This window comes from Simochromis diagramma, unplaced genomic scaffold (genome assembly GCF_900408965.1).
Source record: "Simochromis diagramma unplaced genomic scaffold, fSimDia1.1 OVJJ01000753.1, whole genome shotgun sequence".
In the NCBI taxonomy this organism is placed as follows: domain Eukaryota; kingdom Metazoa; phylum Chordata; class Actinopteri; order Cichliformes; family Cichlidae; genus Simochromis; species Simochromis diagramma.
The window spans coordinates 18400150-18414005 of record NW_024387523.1 but is presented as its reverse complement, the minus strand read 5'-3'; the positions used below and the strand labels follow the sequence as shown (position 1 = coordinate 18414005).

The following is a 13856-nucleotide window of genomic DNA, read 5'->3' as shown; positions in this document are numbered from 1 at the left end:
TCTAGGATGGAAAAAGACACAAAGGTGGATTTATTCTGTCGTTACGCTGCACAGCTGCCTCTTCTTCTCTCATTCTCTCCCCCTCCCTCTACTGTTGCTACTTTAATCATGAAACTGATCAATGATCAGCTGATCGGCTTTTCTCTCTTGTTTGTTTATCACCCACTTTGCGCCAGAAAGCGGAAACCAGCGGATGTCGCGCTAAACAACAGCAGCACGTTTGATCAGCTGTTGTTAGAATTTATTTAATATTAATTTCTAGTATCAGCTGATGTTTGCTGGAGCCACAGCTGTAAAACCTGCTGGTCATGATATGGTTTGGTTATCTGGTGAGAGGGAAACCTGAAGATGAAACCAGGAGATGTCCTTACTGAATCATCAGAGCTGAACAGGTGATGGAGAAACAGGTTTACCTTTTAGGTGACATGAATGGGTTGAAGGGAAGTTATGAACTGTTTCTGAGAGACAAATAACACCAGGATCCTTTTCTATGTAGCTGACAGCTGGTAACTGTGCAGGGGCGGATCTAGCAAAGTTTTGCCAGGGGGCCAGGTAGGGCATTAACAGGGAGAGGGGGGCACAAAGAAATACTTTCTTATTCTCATTTAAAATGTCTGGCTGTTATTAAATAGTTTTCTGAAGCTTACAACCAAAGTTTTTATCTGACATAAAATGTATAGAAATCTATACATATACCAACAAGACTGTAAATCACTGTCACAACAGCGTTTGTTTTCATTCAAAGGCTTTATGGCTTTAATACCTGGTGGGCCGGTCTTTAGTCAAGCCGGGCTGTTTTTTTTGTCCCAGTCCAGCCCTGTGCACGACACGCAGTGAATTAATCTGAGAAGGTGCATCAAAAAATAAATGGCCGCGCCAGCGGTGCACATCGCAAATCAGCTCGCATAGACACATTAGTTGTGTCTCTTCTTAATGATGGTATCTTAGCCAACAACCCCAACTACCAGATTCAACTTGTAATTGGCTAAAAATAACTTAGCCTACTGGTGAGAGGGACGTTGTTAGCTTTCCACATTCCAACACTTCAAAAGCTTCAGGAGCTTTCCGCTCAGCACAGCATCAACACCACAGAGATACACGGATACATCCGTAGACTCGAGACAATGCATTTTTGGGACTTTCAGGTTTATGGACCAATGTTTTATTTTCTGAACAAACCAGAAATCTATAATGAGCAGCTAGATTTGTCTCGCATTAACTGGCTGAGTTAATGCCAGTTAATGCAACAAACAGCTGGAATCCACAGCCGTGCGTGTTCATGGAGCTGCATTTTCACCTGCTGGACATCACTACCTGACAAGTTTAACTGTCTTCAGAACATTGCAGAGGCCTTATTGACAGTATTTGGCTCTACATATCTGTGTGAGCAGATTTTCTGTCACGAGTGTCCTCAGGTAGCTGTGTGAATGCTGGACACTCGGAGACCTGTCACTGAGTGGGAGACCAGAGATCATATTAACATGTGTGTCTCTGTATTAACCGACATGCCATATTGGCTTAGTTTATTTTTCTTATCATTGTTGTGAGGAGACCATAAATAGCATTTGCATTTTCTGTTGTACAGTTCATTTGCTGTTATGGATAAAAAGTGTCTTTTTTTTGTTTCAAAATAGCTTACACACACACACACACACACACACACACACACACACACACACACACACACACACACACACACACACACACACACACATAGAGTTGTGTTGTGTAGTTGCTTTTGTCCAAAGCAACAATGACAAAGGTTTTTTATGCAGCCCCTTCCTTGTGACCGATTTCACTCAGTGACAACCAGTATCCTTCAACAACCACTTGATCACGGGTCAGCCTCGCACATTCATTCCTTTCTTTCTACTTGGGATTAGGGATATTTGGTGACATCTGCATCCAACTGACAGGGAGTATTCTTTTTTCTCTAACATCCATCACACCTTTCCCCAAATATTTCTAGCCTTTTAGTTTGGGACTCAATGAAGGCCTATCTCCGAGGACAGATTATTTCATACACAGCTAATATGAAGAGGGTAAACTTAAAAGAAGGGCAAGAATTAGCCGATAAAACAAAAGACTTAGTCCATCACTATGCACACAATAAGGACTCTGAGATCTTCAAGAAACGTACTGAACTCCAAACCAAATTTGAACTTCTTTCAACTCATGCTGTGGAGAGGCAACTCTTTAAGAGTACATTTTTTGTGCATGGAGTGAAATCAGGCAAACTCCTAGCTGACCAAATAAGGGGTGTAAAGCCACGTCAGTGTATAACTGCCATTAACTCAGATGACGTGCTCGTTACTGATCATGCCAAAATCAATGACGCATTCAGGGAATATTATCCATCCATCCATCCATCCATCCATTCGCTTCCGCTTATCCTTTTCAGGGTCGCGGGGGGCGCTGGAGCCTATCCCAGCTGTCATAGGGCGAAAGGCGGGGTACACCCTGGACAGGTCGCCAGTCTGTCGCAGGGCTAACACATAGGGACAGACAACCATTCACACTCACATTCACTTGCACATTCACACCTAGTGGCAATTTGGATTATCCAATTAACCTATCCCCACAAGCTGCATGTCTTTGGACGGTGGGAGGAAGCCGGAGTACCCGGAGAGAACCCACGCAAACACGGGGAGAACATGCAAACTCCACACAGAAAGACCCCGGCCTGATGGTGGAATTGAACTCAGGACCTTCTTGCTGTGCGGCAACAGTGCTAACCACCGTATATGAAGCTTTATTCCTCTGAATCTCCCACCAACCACTCACTAATTACAAATTTTCTTAAAAGCTTGGACTTTCCTGAGCTGGCAGACACCCACAGAGAGATCTTGGATGCGCCATTTTCCAAAGAAGAGATTAGCGCTGCAATTTTCTCTCTACAGTCAGGGAAGTCCCCTGGCCCAGACGGCTTTTTGGTAGAATTTTTCAAATCATTTGCCCCACAGCTCGTACCTCTACTCCACTCGGTTCTATCTGAAGCATTCACACAGGGCAAACTGTGCATCATACAGGCCAATTTCGCTTTTGATGTGGACTTTAAGATCCTAGCTAAAGCGCTGGCCCACAGGTTGGAAAGGGTCCTGCCAGCAGTCATATCTGAAGATCAGTCTGGCTTTGTTAAAGGGCGCCACCCCTTTTTCAACATCCGACGCCTTCTTAATATCCTGCACACGCCGTCCAAGGACACTCCAGAATGTGTTCTTTCCCTTGATGCGGAAAAAGCATTTGACCGTGTAGAATGGAACTATCTATTTGCTGTGCTGGAAAGATTTGGGTTGGGTCCCAACTTCATCTCATGGATCAAGTACCTATACTTGTCCCCTGTTGCGTCTGTTTGCACTAATAGCCAGAAATCAAAACCATTCTAACTTAAACGAGGCACACGTCAGGGTTGCCCCCTTAGCCAGTTGTTATTGTTATTTGATCTAGCTATTGAACCCTTAGAAATGTTTTTTCGAAGCAGTAAACTTGTCCAGAGTATACAAAGAGGTCAAACTGAACACCAAGTCTCTCTCTATGCTGACGATTTATTGCTTTTTATTTCAAATCCAAATACTTCCCTACCGTCTATATTGTCACTACTCACGTGTTTCAGTCTCTGGTTATAAATTAAATCTGTCCAAGAGCAAACTTTGTCTACTAAATGAAGAAGCGTTTCCAATAGATTTGTCGGGTTTCCCCATCAAAGAGCAGTTCACCTACCTGGGTATTACAATTACAAGAAAGTATAAACAACTTCTTAAAGCCAACATTTTTACACTATTGAAGAATGTCAAACAAAGCCTTCAACAGTGGTCACCCCTGAACACAACTCTGGTCGGATGAATTAATTCAATTAAAATTAATATCCTTCCTAAATTCTCATACTTATTTCAATCTTTACCAGTCTTCATCCCCAAGTCTTTCTTTATAACTCTAGATTCTATAATCTCCTCTTATATTTGGAAGGGTAAACGATCTCGAGTAGCTAAGATGCATTTACAGAAACCTAAGATTGAAGGGGGTCTGGCACTCCCCAACTTCCGCTTTTACTATTGGGCTGCCAATATTCGGTCCCTGACCTACTGGTTACAGTCTGGGGAGGGTGTGGGCCCCACCAGCTGGCTGGCAATGGAATTAGACTCAACTCAGGGTATTTCTCTTGCCTCCTTTCTGGGTTCTTCTCTTCCTTTATCCATTGACAACTTTACATCTAATCCGATAATTCGGCACTCCCTCAGGGTGTGGGCACAGTTAAGGAGACATTTCAATCTTAATAATTTTTCACTTCAAAGCCCCATCCTTTCAAACCACCTATTCCTCCCCCCAACTTTGGACAACTTGTTCCAGGTCTGGTTTAGAGCAGGTATTATTTGCTTTAAAGATCTCTTTATATATAATAAACTAGCATCATTTGATCAGCTGGCAGGAAAATACAGTCCTCCCAAAACTCACTTTTTTAGATACTTACAACTCAGAAATTTTTTGCAATCCCACCTCTCCAATTTTCCAGAAGCTCCAGCTGCTAATTTACTGGACAAGCTCCTTAATTTGCAACTATCAGGCAAAGCTGTAATGTAGCTGTAGTGATGGTATAGCTAACTTCTGTGTGGTTTTTTCCCTCTTTTAGTTTTTTTTCTTTTTTCACGTCGAGAGGAAAACAATGTTCCAACATGAGAAGTTCTGTTTAGTATTCATTGTAAACAGCTTGTGTTTTCCGTCTTCTTTTTTTCTTTGTAAACTATATCCACAAATACTGAATAAAAATATTTTGAATAAAAAAATAACCACTTGATCACGGGTCAGAGAATACACTTTTCTCTCTCGTGACCAGTGGCTGTATCATATCCAGTGCGACAAACAACTCTCAAGCAATGTGCACACATGTAAGAAAAATGATTGACTGGCTGTTAGCATGTAGCCACTTACTGTCAGGCTCGTCAGCGCTAGTGTACTCAGGTGTGGTAACAAGATCCTCCTCTGAGCTGCTAAAGCTGCCAATCACGTGCATCTTCCCTACATGCCGACTCCTCTGTGCTACATTCTCAGTGGCTGGCTTCCTCTTCAGGGTTGAGCTTGGGTCCAGTAGTTGTTGTGATAATGGGCTGTGACGGGAATATGTTGGGCTTATGTGAGTGGTTGCACGGTCCACAGAGTATGACCTCTGACCTCCAGATTTGACCAATTCCAGAGGCAGATTCTGACGAAGAGCTGAGAATGAAACGAGTAAAACCGATCACAGCCTGCTAATAAATGGTAAATTGTAAATGGCCTGCATTTGTATAGCGCTTTTCTAGTCCCTAAGGACCCCAAAGCGCTTTACATTACATTCAGTCATTCACCCATTCACACACACATTCACACACTGGTGATGGCAAGCTACATTGTAGCCACAGCTGCCCTGGGGCGCACTGACAGAGACAAAATAAGATGTGAGTAGATGGGCGGACATGCCCTTACCTGAATGCCTCATGGTCAGGTGGTCAGGCTCTGGGGTTGCCAGGGAAACATCACTGTGGCGGCGCTGGTGGCGGACCCTGCCTACCTGAGCTAACATCCTCATGGTTTCTTCACTTGGTTGTGTCTTCACTGGGTATCGGGCAAGGTTTGGGTCACTACGGTACCGTGCCTGAAACTCCACTTCCTGTTGTCGCCGTAGCTCAAGCTCATCCTGACGTTGGTCTAGAGGGTGATCCTGAGCCAGGAGGTGAGAAAGGTGAACATTATCATCATCATCAGTTTGGTAAGCCCTGAAGTCTGCTATGTTTATCACAGCTCAACTGTCATTCATAGCACGACTTAACCATCAATAAATGAAATTAATTAAATCATTAAGAAAAAACTATTAAACTAGTGAAAAATAGTTAAAACATTTAATTAATTGCTTTTGGCAAACAGCATGGTTCTTTTATAACACGTTGTGTACTCGGGGAGTGCAGAAAAGTGCTATATGACAACCAGTCCATGTAACAAAGACAATCGTATGAATGAATTTAATGAATGGGTGTCAGTGGCATGTTGTATAAAGTCCTCAAACAGAATGAAAAGCGCTATATGCCTCATTCTCCCATTCATACAAGCACTTTTTTAATACTATGCAGTGCTTTCTATCTAATATTCACACACATTCACACTCTGATGGATGCACTGGAGAGCAACTTTCCCAAAAGTTATTTGGAACGCAGTTCAACCTTTACACTAGCAGACCTGGTCAACCACCTGTGCTACAACTACTCCATTTTCTTTGTTGCATTTCATCTTTCATTTCTAAAGAAAATAAATTATTAAACAGCTTCCCGCATCAGATCAAATAATTTACAAGAAATGTGAGCAAATAAATGAATTTCACCTGTCAGACTCACCTGTGAGTACCAGCGACCTCGCCTATCTCTTATTGGTTGCCTGTGCGCCTGTAGCTCTTCCTCTCCGTAACCATGACAGCAGTGTGGCGATCGAGAACGGTTGTTCACAGCAAGGTCCGATGGTGAGCTAGGCATCCTGCTCCTCCTGCCATTATAGTACAATCCCGAGGGGCTCTGCCTCCTGTCAGTCACAGAGTGTGATCCAGTGAGAGTGGAGGAGGAGCAGATTGTCAGCCAGCTGATACATATATACCCACACTCTACTCAGAACCAAAGCTTTAAGAACTGAGGAGTCTATTGTTAATAGCATTACTACTAGTAGCAGTATATGAAGTTCTTCCTGTTCAGACTTCCTTTTTATCGACCTGTTTCAAGGCTTTTTCACCTGTACTGTCAACTTTTTAAAAAGGTCTTCACTGCAATAATAAACTCATTGTTTAAGGAAAACTACATTTTGACTCCTGTTCTATGTTTACGGCCATAAAATCTCAACTCTGAGTTAAATTCTGTTACCAAAACCAGAACCAGCAGCAGACATCGATGCAGCATAGAAACATTAAAACTTTTCTCCAGCAGCTCCAGACAACATGCAGTGTTCACAAGCATCAAAATATCAAAGCACTGGTTAAACCTACTAACAGTGAAAGTGAATCCGATTTCTGATCAGCAAAGTTTGAATCTGTATCAACAGGGAGCATAAAGAAGCTGAGATGTGTACTTACATGCAGTCAGTCTGAGTGCAACCACATACACATTTAATTAAAGTTTTTACAGCTCTCCTAGGAGGTTTGAAGCTTCATATTGACCAACACCTTGACACGCTCAGCAAGTTTATGACTGACATGGATCACACCGGAAGGCCCTCCCCCTCTCCAATCCCCGCAATACAGGAAATGACATCACTGCTGTTAGCCTGCATGCTGTATTTAGCGCCAGCAGTAATCCTCTGCAAGGTACCAGATTATTAATCTGTTAATTTGATTACAGGATGTGTGTGTGTGTGTGTGTGTGTGTGTGTGTGTGTGTGTGTGTGTGTGTGTGTGTGTGTGTGTGTGTGTGTGTGTGTGAGAGAGATGGAGGTCACTCTCTAATTAAAAACAATCTCACTAATTAAAAGTTTAAATTTAAATGAGAAGCATGCAGGCACAGCTGACAGTTAAATGGCCTCAGGAACAAAAAAATGATAAATAATATAAACAATGAATAATACCCACCATTCTGCTGCACCATTACTCAAGGGCCCCGTGGCACCCAGTGGCCCATGTGTAGGTGGGTGGGGAGCCCCGTGTAAGCTGTAATTGATGGATAGCATTTCAGGGGAAAAGTCCCCTGACCGAGTGAGAAACTCCTGCTGCTTCCTGCACACATTGCACACCCACATCACCTGAAACACACACACCAAGTTTGTTTACTATAAACGCATGTAAGAGGCTGCTGTTGCCTGATTGGCTGGTTTTCCTCCTGATGTGATAGTTGGCATGCTTTACAGATCATGTGGTGTCTCCTGAGTTCCAAACAACCAAAGATGCACAACTTCACATATTTTCCAGAGATGATGCAATTATGTCATTAGTGGATGTTGATAAATGAGTTGCTTTTATTGAAAATGAACTTCTAGTCTTTCAGTTTAATACATTCTGTTAAATTTCCTGTAAGTTTATCTTTTTACACAACTTACATATTGAGAAAAACGGATAGGTTTTCTCTGTACTTAGATTTTCCTGCCATGGTGAATCCTGGTATCAGAATTCACCATAGCAATGTGTGGCAACGGGTAAATGAAGAGTAGAGCTTCCATTTAATCCAGAGGAGCTGGAATATGAAGATGCAGCAGTGCTGACATGATATTTACCGTAGAAACAGGAGGGGAGAAAAAAGTAATTTTAATCAAATACTGAATAAGATATAGCTACAATGTCTGCTCTTATGTTTCTGTCTGCTCTGGCTTCATGAATGAGAAAATGAGTCATATGGTCAGTCAGCTGGTTCATGTGCGGCAGGAGGGGAGAAGTCAGAGGGACCAGCCGCCAGAGAGCCAGTCAGGTTCACAGAGCTAAGTTTTTCCTGTTGTCAGCAAACAATTTAACAACACTTTATTGTTCTATAAGCAAGCAATTTATTTATAAGGCACTTTCAGACAACTCCCAGCTGAAAACAAAGTCCCGTACACTTGACATGCCTAAGAAACAATACATTGAATAACTTAAAAAATATAAAATACTAATTAGAATTAAATTAAAATTATAAATCAGCACATTAGATTAAAGGCAGGCAGCCAATGGAGTGAAGCCATAATGGGAGTTATGTGCTCTCTTTTGCGAATTCTGGGTTAAAAGTCGTGCAGCAGCATTTTAAACCAGCTGCAGACGAAAGAGAAGACACAGACTTACTACAAAATACAGTGCATTACAGTAATCCAAATGAGATGAAATAAAAGCATGGCTTACTGTTTCAAAATGTGGCCTGGATAAAATAGGTCTTACCTTTGCCAAGCACCTTAAATGATAAAAACTGGACTTGACAGTAGCCCTAATTTGAGTGTCCAATTTAAAGTCGTTGTCCATCTTAAAACCCAAATTAGTAACAACAAGTTTAAAATGCCGGGGGTCCCAAATCAATAGCGGAGGGATCACTAGGTCCGCAAGGACCAAACACAATCTCCTCGATTTTGCTTGAATTACATTTTTAAAGGTTTAGGGGCATCCAAGTTTTAATATCTTCTAGACATGCCAGAAGTGGTTTAATAGAGAAGGCATCTTTCTGCTTCAGAGGCAGATAAATCTGGCAGTTATCAGCATAACAGTGGAAGGAAATTCCATGCTTTTTAAGGATGGTTCCCAAGGGTTGTAAATATGATGAAAAAAGCAGAGGCTCTAGAATTGAGCCCTGCGGGACCCCAAACTGAAGAGCCGCAGAAAAGGACTCATACCCTAAAAAGTTAACACTAAGTTTGATCAGAAAGATAAGCAACATTTTACAACTTCAACCTAAAGCGCTCTATCTATGCAAGATAGCATGGGTGCTGTGTTCAAAGTAGTACCACGAATGCCTGCAAGACAGTGTAAACGAGACAGTAAAATGTTGTGGTCTACAGAGTCAAAAGCAGCTGTTAGGTCAAGGAGGACAAGAACAACATGATTACCAGAATCACAAGTAGGGAAGATATCATTAAAAACCTTTAAGAGTGCTGACTCAGGATACTATTCTCATTTTTTCTTAAATCAATCAATTGGGAATGTACAATTTTCTCTAAGATTTTAGACAGTAAAGTCAGCTTGGAGATAGGCCTGTGGTTAGTCAATACAGTGTGGTCCAGGGCGGGTTTCTTAAGAAGGGGTTGTACTACTTCCTGCTTAAAATAAGCAGGGACTACACCAGACATTAAACGGCTGTTTATAATAGTAAGAACAGTCTGTGCGAGGCAAAATCTTTTTAAAAAAATGTCGAGGGACAGGATCATTTGGAGAAAAAGAGGGCCTCAGATGACCAACCACATCCTCTAAAAAAGAAAGAGTTACAGGCTCAAACTGGTCAAAAACAGCAGAGCAAGGGATCGAGACGGAGGGGTCAGATTCAGGGGCAGAGATGAGAGCCCACGTAGCTGCTATCTTCTCATTAATAAAAAAACCCAACACAAAATCCTTAGATAGTTTATGAGAGGCCTCCAAACAGCCACTTTGTGGAGCATTTAAAACTAAGTTGATGGAGTTAAATAACACACGTGGATTATGACTGTTGGAGGAAATTGTCTTGCATTAAAAGTATTCCCTTTTAGCCTCCTTGACTGTATCCTGATAGAGACACCAGCAGTCCTTTAAGATTTGAAGAGACACCTGCAGTTTGTCCCTCTTCCATCTGCGTTCAGCTCTACAACACTGCCTCCTCACAGCCCGAGTGGTGTCATTAAACCAAGGCTCGGTTTTAGCCTTGAGCTGCCTGGTTTTTAATGGTGCCACAGAGTCGAGAATAGCTTGGTAGGAAGATTCAAAGCATTAAAATCTGATCCTAAAACAAAACACCTGCACTGCACCTGCTGACCTCGTATCAAATTTGTATTGAATTCTGTTTTTAGATTCTTTAAAAATATTTAATCACCAGCTAGAACATGTCTAGAGTAGGTGGCACTCATAGGGATCATTTTCTGTGGAAGAAGAGTCCCGTGACCTGCAAAATGCCCCTTTTAGATTGATGCGATGCTGCAGCACCATCCCTTTCATGTGAATGCACAGGTTAAATGCTGAGTTGATAATCAGCTTCGTGTGAACACTTATCCTGATCTCCAGTGTTAGGGTGAGTACAGGGCATGTTTGTAGTACAGGGCACAGTTGTGATAGTTGATGGTAGCAATCTTGATTTATACATAAGTGGGCAGATGACTCAAAGCAGTGACAGTGGTGCTGAAACTTTGTCTATCTTATGAGTCTGATCTTAAGTAACATTTCCATTTTACCGTATCAAAGCAGAGCTACCTGAGGGACAATACCAAACGCATCCAGACCATGGCTGTATAAACATTTCATTTGCCATTTATGAATTGCTGCTGCTTTTATGCACAGTATCCAGCCTGTGTCAATCAAATCAAAGCTAACAGTCTGACATTTAATCGTTTCATTTCAGACGATCTAGAGTTGTTAAACTGTCACTGAAAAAAATAATTAAACTGAAAATGACCCCAGATATTCAGCAATGTCCACAGCAAAAATGCACTCATAGACCAACCTTATTGGCTCTCAAGGAGACACGCCCCCCACAGCGGCCGCAGAAACGACTCTGGCAGTAGCAGCATGCTCGGCCACAGCCATCGGCAAACTTGGTCTTGCGACAGATCCCACAGGTTGGAGACTCTGCCCGCGCTGTCTGAGCCTCTGGAGACTCCTCACCCAGCTTCTTCATGTGGTCTTTATACATCTCAAACTGCTGATGTAACTTCCTGTGAGGAGGAGGTTTTTAGAGAGAGGAGAGGTCAGAGGGTGACATATGCTAAACTTGTACTGAAGTCTAAAGGACCAGTGAGCTGGTCCTTGTTTGGTTCATTAAAGAGGCGAAGCCAGGCATGTACGATTGGATTTGGACCTTCAGTGTCAGACTGCGACATGATGAATAAACACAGCATCAGGTGTCTACCTGAACTGAGGCTCAGGTGAGACACAAACACCTGTGCTCAGGTAAGCCTCTGGGTTTACTCACATCTGCAGCTCGTTGTCTGTTGGACTTTTAACCTGCAGAACTTCGGACACGTTGGTGGCAACGTTACTGACCAACTGACTGAACCCTGAGAATGGATTCCACCTGTCCAGGTAATACACACAGTCAGCTGACAGGAAGCACATCAGTGGGTGGGAGGGGCAGCGTGGGACACAAGAAATAGCTTATTGAGGAAAAGAGGCGTGGCTAAGGGAGTGCACTCTGGGAGATGAGGTACTTACGAGGACGAGGGAGGTTTCACTTCCTCCTGCTCCCTGCAGACATAGACATGGCGATGATAACGATGATGATGATGATGATGATGTCAGTGATATAATTAATCATGAAATAATATAAAAACAAAATCATAACAGAAACAAACTGAAACTGAAGCTTTAAATTAGAGCCCTGCATTGGGACTGGGATCCCACCCAACGCAAATCTCGCAGGAGTGGTGGGTTTTAGAAACGAGTGGAAAGATGGATATTTGGAAAAGTTATAAAATAGAGAAAGTAAAGCGCTGGACATAAAGTGCCACATACACATGCATTAATCATAGCGTGTTTATAATGTGGTTCACGTGACCAACTCACTACCCCAGTGGGCAAGACATTACAGTTGATAGTACTGCAGGACAAAAGTGTTGTTTTTTTCACCTGTCTCAACCCAAGATTAACTGGATAATCAATTGATTGAAGAAAAATGAAGACATGGAGAGACACTTTATTTAAATCCCTGAAAGTGGCGATGCCTCTCATAAAGGCTCCAGTTCGATAACATCTACATGCATCTTGTAGAGAATCCCTCACCCTCTGCTGCTGCCAGGACGAAAGCTTTCAAAAGCTACAGGTACTTCTGATCTAGGTAAATAATGCAATGTGTAGGAGGTGAAGAAAAAGAAACTGTTTATTGTTAAAGCAAAGGTAAGTGCTACATAGTTCGCTTAAACGAACTACCACATGTAAATCTTATATTTTGTTGACTCGTACATTTACAGTGTAGTGTCAGAAAAGTTCTGGTAGTATTAATTTGTCACATTATTATCATGTTCTAACAGTATAGTTGAGCATTTTTCCAATTTTAGTTAAATATTAAGACAGTTTAAATGAGCTGCACTGACAGCCTGAGTTGCTGTGGAGAAGCAGGTATTGGTGGGATTTGGGCTGTAAGGCACGGCTAGCAGATGTACTCACATGCCACACTCTACATCCTTCTGGCAGCTGTAAATAAATGCTGATTAGTGCATCTGATAGCACAGAAACTAAATGGCATTTTGTTTAAGTTAAACGTGCGGACGTTTGATGGATGGCTGGAGGGCAAAGGACTGAAGTACTGTTTTGCCCTCAAGGAGGGTGAGTCCTAGTAGCTCTGACGTCATGTGAAAGCTATGAATATCAATAAGTCTGTGGGTGCGGGCAGGATTGGACACAGACGGACAGCGGGAGTGGGTGGTAATGGTCAGAAATTCAGAGGAAGAGGGATTTTAAAAAAACAAACAAAACAAAAAAAAACAGTCCCACACAGGGCTCTACTTCAAATAAGCAGAAACAGAATGAGACATCGAGATGCTGAAACGGGATTAATTCAGTTCTCCTCTGCCACCACCAGAATGCGTCAGAATGCAACAACTCACCCAGTAGCACACACAGCTGAAACAGTTTGTTTGTTGGTTTGGCCAACCATAAAGGTAAACAAACCGAGCAAACAAACAAAGGATTCATTGAAATGATTTTATTAGTCTTCCTGTCACTTCACCAGTTCTTAACTGAAAATCAAACATAAAAGCAAAATGAACAAAATATGAATGAAACAATAAAATAAGTAAATGCACACGGTCAACAGTCATGATGCAGGCTTGGCCAAGGCCTGACATGATGTCACAGCAGCTCCATAAGAGTCCGCGAGCTGAGAGTCGGGAGGTCTGTGATCTATGGTCTAATCACATGCTGGCAATAAAATCATGAAAGTGTTGCGATGTCTGCCCTGTCCTGCCCTGAAAGGTTGGCAGCTGGTCTACAGTGTGTGCCATCTCTTTAACACAGCAATGTTTACATAGAAGTCATTGCTGATTGGCTCATACTTGTGACACACACCAAACAAACCACAAACAAAAAAGCAAAACAAACAAACAAAACTTTCAAAGCTAATCATGCTTGGGATAGGCAGTAAGTGACAGGCAATGTAGGGGCTTAAAAAAACAAAAGAAAATAAACATCCAACACACAGTGAGGACAGTAAGATGCTCGGTTTGACTTCACTGATGAAAGGGCCCACACAAACTAAACATTTTAAACAGACTAAAATAAAACTGTG

The 13856-nt window shown here is 42.2% G+C and overlaps 1 protein-coding gene across 5 annotated transcripts in view; it reads right to left on the bottom strand.

Moving 5' to 3' along the window:
- Positions 1–13856, bottom strand: part of LOC120726551 (regulating synaptic membrane exocytosis protein 2-like) — a 54758-nt gene that overhangs the window by 37048 nt on the left and 3854 nt on the right. For 4 of the 5 annotated variants that reach the window (XM_040020209.1, XM_040020210.1, XM_040020212.1 and 1 more), the window contains exons 2-8: positions 11786–11818; positions 11547–11648; positions 11079–11289; positions 7574–7743; positions 6360–6540; positions 5458–5692; positions 4927–5208 (exon numbers count right to left, since the gene is read on the bottom strand). In XM_040020209.1, coding sequence (XP_039876143.1) covers positions 4927–5208; positions 5458–5692; positions 6360–6540; positions 7574–7743; positions 11079–11289; positions 11547–11648; positions 11786–11818 — 1214 coding nt within the window. The remainder of the gene's footprint in view (positions 1–4926; positions 5209–5457; positions 5693–6359; positions 6541–7573; positions 7744–11078; positions 11290–11546; positions 11649–11785; positions 11819–13856) is intronic. The other variant, XM_040020211.1, reaches the window with a different exon arrangement.